At 46.6% G+C, this 8,334-nt stretch overlaps 1 protein-coding gene across 1 annotated transcript in view; it reads right to left on the bottom strand.

Annotated features, from left to right (window-relative positions):
- Positions 1-6,414: 6,414 nt before the first annotated feature.
- Psmb2 (proteasome 20S subunit beta 2) overlaps positions 6,415-8,334 on the bottom strand; it is a 32,143-nt gene continuing 30,223 nt past the window's right edge. The window contains 2 exon segments of the mRNA NM_017284.1: positions 6,415-6,650; positions 7,496-7,545. Of these exon segments, the coding sequence (NP_058980.1) occupies positions 6,543-6,650; positions 7,496-7,545 (158 nt within the window). The 3' untranslated portion in view covers positions 6,415-6,542.

The raw sequence follows: 8,334 nt of genomic DNA, 5'->3' as shown, positions 1-8,334 counted from the left end.
GATTCAGGTGACTCTTTCTGTGTGTCTGAACTCGGCAAATGATAACTGAGCTCCCGTCTTCTTGAGGATTTCCCTCTCCAGACATCTTTCCCTCTAAGTAATCACCCGCTAGACCATACCTAGCACACACATTTTTGGAGTCACTGTACAAAACACAAATCCTCTTTCTTTTGCAGGTAAACATCTTCTCCCCTACCACCCACCAAGACAGGGTTTCTCTGTGTAGCCCTGGCTGTGCTGGAACTCACTCTGTAGACCAGGCTGGCCCCAACTCGGAGATCCTTCTGCCTCTGCCTCTTGAGTGCTGGGATCAAAGGCCAGCACCACCACTGTCTGGCTGGTTAAACTTTTTTGAAAGACTGCTACATCCCCTCTTATATCTCCTCACTCCCAACTCTCACTCACTATTGCCCCTGCCGATCTGTTTTCGTCATCAGTGACCATGCGAAAGTTAAAGCAGCCTCCTTTGGATTTGATGGGACTAACCAAAAATATTGGGTGGGTGGGTGGAGGGGAAGACAGGAGAGGCCCAGAGGGCCAGAAGAATGAATGGAAATATGCAGCTGTGGGTGGTGGGGTGGGGTGATAGGGTAGGATGGTGGGGTCGGGGGGGTGGGGAACCTCTAGAAAGTCCCAGAGGCCTGGGATGTGAGAGGCTCCCAGGACTCAATGGGGATGACCTTAGCTGCAATGCCTAACAGTAGGGAGAGGGAACCTAAAGAGACCACCTCCATATGTAGATGGGGCCCCCAGTGGAGGAATGGGGTCACCAACCTACCCTCAAATTTTTGACCCAAAACTGTTCCTGTCCCAAGGCCCTCAGCACACATGCAGCAGGGGACTACTTTGCCTGGCCTCAGTGGGAGAGGATGTGCCTACTCCTGCAGAGACCTGACGCCCCAGGGAAGGAAGATGGAGGGTGCAGGGTGAAGAACTCTTAGAGGGTGGACCAGGAAGAGGGGCAACATTTGGAATGTAAATAAGACAATTTTAAAAACTGTGTTTTGGGGACAGGTTTTACATAGTTCAGGCTGGCCTCCACTGCAGCTGCAGATATGCTGCACTGGCTGCACTGGGTCTCTTCACTGTGTGGGTCCCCGCTCTTCCTGGGTTCACCTTACTGACCAGGTCCTATTCTATCTCCTTTGCCTGATCTTTTCCCGCTTGACCTCTAACTCTGGGTCCTTGGGGCCAATGTCTCCCTAGACGGCTTCACTCCAGTTGGGGCTTTCTATGCCATATATGCTGTCTCTGAACAGCAGGCTGGGATGTACCCCCATTCCTCCCGGGCCTGCCACAGCAGCCTCCCAACCGGTGTTTCCACTGGTGTGCCTCTATCCTAAGGCTGTGCTGTGCAATGAGCAGAACTTGGCTGGCTTCCCCACCCTTACCAGCAAGGCTCCTGGTCGTTCACTTTAAAGCAGCCACATTAATGTCTGGGATGGTCTTCCCCTAGTATCTGCACATGCATTGTTAGACAAAGACATTGGGGTCTCAAAGTCCAAGGATGTGCCTTCCCGTCTCAAGACATTGTTTTGTTTGAGACAGGATCTCAATGTATCCCAAACTGACCTCCAAATCATCATGTAGCTGAGGATGACTGACTCCTTTGACTCTACATTCCAGAGCTGGGAATTCCATACCTAGTTTTCACAGTACGAGACAACCCCAGGGCCTTCTGTATGCTAGACATTCTACCAACTGAACTCTCAAGGTTTCTTCACCATAATCAATATGTACAAAAGAATACGAGAATGAGGACATATATTCTCCTTTAACAAAAACTTTTGGTCTGGCAAGACATTTGAATATTAAAATTATGAGATTGCCAAGCATGGTGGCACATACACTTAATGCCAACACTCAGGAGAGACAGGCAGGTGGATCTCTGAGGCCAGCCTGGTCTACATCTAGCCAGTTCCAGGACAGCCAGAGCTATGTAGATACCATCTCAATAAACAAACTCTCAGACTCTGTGAGGTGGAAAGGAAACAAGGTGCATACATGTAGTATTTACATAATATTGGCCAGTCAGATAGTAATCAATCAACCAAAAGTTGATAAACTGTTTATCAACCTTCCTTGAACCTATTTTCAACAACTTTTTAGTTCTGGGTAACTTTTCCCAAGGGAAAGTTCAGATAGTCATCAGTCCTATTTTAGGATAAAGTTATTGCTGAGGAACTTGCCTGATGCCTGTGATATCCCAAAATTTTAGTTTGTTCATAACTGTTTGAGCCAAGTCTCCCTTCTCTGGCCCTCACAGGCCTGCCACAGGAAGGCTTGATCCCAGCAGGGGGAGCAGGTCCTCCCTCCCATCCAGCTCTTGGCTTCTGCTGTGCCAGCGTAAGTGCTGGTGTATGTGCCAGCGTATGTGCCAGGGTATGTGCCGACTGCTGAGTGCTGTAAGAAGCGTCCAACAGAGCCTGGGCATTCGAGTCCTCCTTCTTCACCTCCTCTGGAGCTAAGAGCACTGCAGCTTCTGACTGGCTGGGACTAGCCTGAGGGAAGAGATGACTAACAACAGATTTATACACTGCTTCAACTCTTCCTCTTGTGCAACGCAAGCTCGGAACTAAGCAGGGAATATTTAGACTGTAAGGCTCAGGACTTTCAGAGTGAGTGAGCTTATGTTTTAAGGCCTTTGTGCTTTCTGAGAAATAACCACAGTAGTAAGAAGTTTCCCAGAATCTAACTAAATGGACCCTGAGGAACACAAGGAACTCAGACGGGTGTGGATTAGGAAAAGCCTAGTACACCAAGGCAAACAGTTCCAAGTTGGAGGCCAGCCTGGTAACCACTGTATGGTTCCAAACATGCTATAGAGGCCCTGCCTCAAAGCCACAGACTTCAAGAAGATTTAGGAAGCAGAGGGCAGAAGCTGGTGACTATGTGAAAATAGCAAGATAAAGGGAGGCTTGAAAACGGTGCAATGTGGCGGCATGAACTGCACCGAGAACAGAAAAGAAGAAGACGAAGCCTTCATTCTTCAAGACGAATGTACCCATGTCAGCTTCTTGGTTTGGGCAAATGCACCCTGGTTGTGTAAGACACCACGATAGCAGAAACTGGGCAGGGAGGGCTGTAGGGAAACTGTTATTGTTATAACTTATTGTTATAACGTTCTGTAAAACCAGTTATTCCCAAATCAAATTCATTTAAAAATGAGGGCCAGTGAGGTGGTTCAGCAAGTTAAAGGTGGTTGTCACCATGCCTGAATCCCAGGACAAAGCAGAAAGAGAAAACTGAAACTGCAGGTTCTTCCCCCACCCCCCATTCACAGCCACACCCACACCCACACACCCAGTTTTGAAAAAGTTAAATGCTTAGGTTACTGGCATTGGTAGCAATAAGATGAAATACTAGATAGGCTTGGAGTGGGCAAGTGGTAAGGTCAGTGTTAGACATGTTGATGTCCCTAAAGCTGAGGTTGCAATATCAATGAATAAGTTGATCTGTAGCTCAAGAGACCTAGGGTGAGGATAAGCTGGGCTTGCACGAGGCTGCCCTGGGGACTTGTACGTCGAAAGGCAATGGTGAGCCTTTCACTCCTGGTGCATCCTTTGTGGACCAAGGTTAGCAATGATTGTGTTTTCTGAGCACTTCGCTGTAATACGGAGTATATCACTACACATATATCACTGCATAGAATACTCGAGACTACTATCAACTAGGTCCTCTTCAACCACTTTACAGAATGTGTTTCAGAGAGCTCCAGCCAGGGAGCCATGAGAAGCAGCTGTGCAGGCAGATGCCCAGCGATCTAGGAACCCGGCAGAAGGTTCAAAGCTCTTCATGTGGCGTTGGAGGTAGAATCACTTGTGATGACTCATTTCTCCGCCCAGTTCTCACTGCACTAAGCACTTAGCATCAGTGCATAAGGAAGCCTGTAAACTCCAGAACCACCCTTTCCTTCAGGATTGTGAGTATGAAAGAACAGGCAGCAATCTCAGAAACAGATGCTTCTCAGGCAAACCAAAAACCTAGCTACATATATGGTATTAGTCTTATTTTTGAGTCAGGGTTTCTATGTGTAACTTGGACTGTCCTGGAACTAGACCAGGTCGGCCTCAAACTCAGAGATCCACCAGCTCCTGCCTCCTGCGTGCTGGGATTAAAAGCATGCACCACCCACTGCTCAGCTTCTGTATGCAGTCTTATCACAGATGCCAGGTGTGGCAGTGCACAGAGGCAGGAGGATTGTGAATTTAAGGACAGGGTGGACTACATGACAAAACATTATAAAAGATAGTAGTGCAGAACTTGATAAAGCAGGACTTAACCTTAGTCTAAGGCAAAACGGTATTCACAATGTTCTCGGTGAGCAGCATCAGCAAACGGACTAGATGTAAAAGGTCAGGTACTATCCATCCGGTCATGAATCATGACAGCAGGACCTACTGGCTTGTGTTTTAATAAAGCCTACAACAAGCTGGGCGTTACTGTACACACATCACCCCAGCACCTTTAGACCCAACACTTGTGAGGCAGAGGCAAAGGAAAGGGGTGGATCTCTCTCTGTGAGTTCAAGGCCAGCCTGGCTTACAAGGTGAGTTCCAGATCAGCTTGGGCTATACAGTGAGATTCTACTGAAAAACAAAAAGAAAATCCATGCACAGCTCTTGAGGTGAAGGTATGTGACGAGGAATTACGCAAGCATGACTATCTAAGTCTGATCCCCAGAACCCACATAAAAGTGGAAGAACTGACCCCAGAGCGCTGATGTCTGACCAAGACACGTATATAAACACATTAATCTTTTTAAAAAATAAAAAATTCCACCTTTTAGAAAAAAAATTCAAAAAACCTTAAAAAAAAAAACAAAAAAAACAAAACCTAAGCCCTTACGTTATGAATAGCCAGAGTCCGATGCTTGTACTCTACCACTGCTACCCTGTGTATACTCGTATTTTATTTTTGGAAACTATTTATTTTTATTTTATGTGCATTGGTATGTATGTGTATCTGCGTGAGGGTGTCAGGTACCCTGGAACTAGAGTTACAATTATGATTCACCATGTGGGTGCTGGGAATTGAACCTGGGTCCTCTGGAAGGACAGTCAGCGCTCTTAACTGATGACTCATCTGTCCAGCTTCTACTTATATCTTTAAAAACAGGAAAGAAAGCTTGATTGCCTGGACTCACATGACAGCTCACAACCATTGGTAAACTCCAGTCACAGGGGATCCAATGTCCTTTTCTGGCACCAGGTTCAAACATGGTGCACAGATAAACATGCAGGTATACATCCATATGCCAAAAATAAATCATATAAAAAGCACACAGGCAAGCAAGCTGGGCCTGACAGCAAAAGCCCATAATACAGGCTACTAGAGAGGGGGAGGAGGAGGGGGAGGCAGTGGCAGAGGCAGAGGCAGAGGCAGAGGCAGGAAGAGGCCAGCCTGAATTCCACAGCCAGTTCAAGGCTTAGGCAAATTAGCAAGACTCTGTCACAAAACGAAAGTAAAAGGAGGATTGAGGATGGAGCTCAGTGGCAAGGGGCTCAGGGTGCCAGGCTCTGGGTTCCATCCTGATAGCCCCTTTGCCAACACTCAGTACAAAGACTGAGCATAGTGAAGCAGGCCTGTATTCAGTTTTGGAAAGTGGAGAAAGAACAATACCATAAAGGGTTGAAGAACATCCTTCTTGAACACAGAGTTGAAGCCCAGCCTGGGCTACATGAGATGCAATCTCAAACATGTAAGACATTAGTAGCTGAACTGTCCTCTGAGAAACTGATCAGAGTAAAATAGGAGGACTATTTTCTTGCTATTTTTGCACTGCTGACATCTACTAAGTACATTAATGAATCAACTGCACAAGATTTAAGGGTGAGGACGTAGTTCAGTTGGTAAAATGCTGGCCTATAAGCATAGTACCTGAGTCTCAGCCCGAGAATACCTGTTTTTAATAAAACCAAACTGGACTGTTGGTGTGAGGCGTCAGTGTTTCTGAGAATAACACCCAAGGCTGTCCTACGGCCCCCACAGTGCACACACATATTTCAACATAATGCAGTTTTTTTTTTTTCTTTCTTTCTTGTTTTGAGACAGGATCCCTCTACATGATCCTGGTTGTCCTGGAACTCACTATGTAGACCGGGCTGGTCTCTCACACAGAGATCCATCTACCTCTTACTTCTAAGTGCTGGGGTTAAAGGCACGTGCCATCATGTCTGGCCAACAAAAAAGATTTAAACTTAAAGGCAAAAAGACCCACTGCTCTAGAAAACAAGCAAGAGACTGAAAGAGCTAGAGGGAAAGAAGCTGGACTGTGGACAGAATTGTGAGCTGGCAAAGCCACTTAGATCATTAACATAGGCAGACAGGAAGGAGCATCCTGGCAGGACCATAGCCATCCTTCCAGTTCCTCTGTAGTGCGATGTTGGTAAACTGAGGCCAAACCAGAAAGCTCAATTTAGCTGTGTTCAGCTTTATTTTGAATTAACCATCTATTGAGAGTGAACGTCAAAAGAGTAGAAAAAAATAAAAGGAACCCATCAAAAAAAGGTCCCTGGTAAGTGGGAGGGAAGAACATGATGTTAGGAACTCCGCTTAGTGAAGGTAATGTTCTCCAGATTGTGGATGCCATCTTTGTCAATGACCCGAACGCTGAAGGTGGGCAGATTCAAGATGAAGCGCTTCTGGAGCTGCAGGGACAGGAGAGAAATCAGTCAGCAAACATTTACTGAACAGGAACTACGGGGCAGGTTCTGCTCTGAGAGAAAATGTCAAGCGTAAAACCTCTCTTTCTGTGAAACTGAATCCATATTCTACTACAGCAGCTAGTTCCATGTCATGGAAATGTCTAGACAGCAGCTGGAGGCTGACTGAAGCTAGTGACCAAGACCTGTGAAACGCAGCTGTGAGCCTGCCTCTGGCCAGTCAGCTGCTGCCCAAGACAATCCAATATCTATCCCCACAGCCTGCTACCAATCAGTCTACAAGAACACACTCGTCTCTTTAGAAAGTCTTCAAGTAGTAGGCTAGCAGGGAACTGAGGTCTCAACAGTTTATATAGCCAATTCCCTGCATTAGCAGGACAAGATAAGGGACTGTGAGGAAACGGGACCCAGCAGCCAGTACTCTGACCATGTTCACCCAAGTTACTTGGTTGTCAATTAAAGCAGGAGACTCAGTCTCTACCTACCTACAGAAGATTCAGAATTGGGTGCTGGGTACTACCAGGGAAAAGGAAAGTTCCCCCAAGATAATTCTCACACACAGTGAATTTTGAGAATCACTAGTCTGGATGATCCAGAAAGGAAGTGTAATTAACTTAATTTAATTGTAATTAAATTGTAACTTGTAAAACTGACCCATAAGGGAGAGAATAAGCCCACATCAACCTCCATTACTGGTAACAACTTTACATTTGGTCAGAGGGTATTTATTATTACCTTCTGGCAAGGAACAGAAAAAAAGCAACCAAGACCAGGAAGGGTACTTTAGACTGAGAGAAGCCATTCCTTTAGGATCCCCTGGGAACACTCACCTCCTCCAGACACTTCCTAAGAAGCTCCACTGCCCTCTCACGTGAGATAGCTGGAAGAGAACACAGAGGCTGAGTGCTGAAAGCTGTCTGTGTCCAGCACTCAACAGCTTGTTTCAACTTCCTCAGGTCGGCATGCCACACAATTGGAAAAGACAAAACATATCCAGCCTTCTAGCCTGCAACTGACTCACTCCACATGCAGAGGAGGGCGCCCCAGACCCAGTGCTCCCTTGGCCGAAAGCCATTACAAATTGATTTGCTACAGAGGAGGGTAAGCATGACGGAATTCTGTCTCCTGGCCTGGACCTGCCTCTAAAGTCCAGCAGCCAGCCTCTTTTTTTCATGGCTCACCCTCACTAGTCCTTTAGTCCAGGGCTTAAATCAATTCCATCTGCTTTTGCCAGCTGCAAGTCAGGAGAGGGAGGACAAGGCCGGTGTTCCACCCTCACTCTCCCAGCTGGGCCTCAGCTTAACAATGGGAAGACAATTAAGAGGATGGACTGAGACTTCTAGACGGGACCCAAAGGGATTGTTGGTAGGCATGGCAAACTGGGATGACATATTATGCATTAGGCTTCAAGGGTGGCTGCTGGTTATTTTGGTGGGGGAATCAGCTGTATAACTGACAGATTATAGTCAGAAGACAGTCACCAGGAGGCCAGGCTACTTCTTTTCAGGATGTGGCTTGGAGCTCTAGCATGGCTGAGGTTGAGTTTGAGGGCAGCACCAAAAAGAAAAGACTATGCCAATTGTCATGATGCTGACAAGGAGATGTGAGCGTAAGGAGAGAGTGGTTAACTGAGCTGCAATATTAGCCCATGACAGCTGGATTCAAGTCC

Source organism: Rattus norvegicus, chromosome 5, assembly GCF_036323735.1.
Source record: "Rattus norvegicus strain BN/NHsdMcwi chromosome 5, GRCr8, whole genome shotgun sequence".
In the NCBI taxonomy this organism is placed as follows: domain Eukaryota; kingdom Metazoa; phylum Chordata; class Mammalia; order Rodentia; family Muridae; genus Rattus; species Rattus norvegicus.
This window is presented reverse-complemented; position numbering and strand designations above follow the sequence as displayed.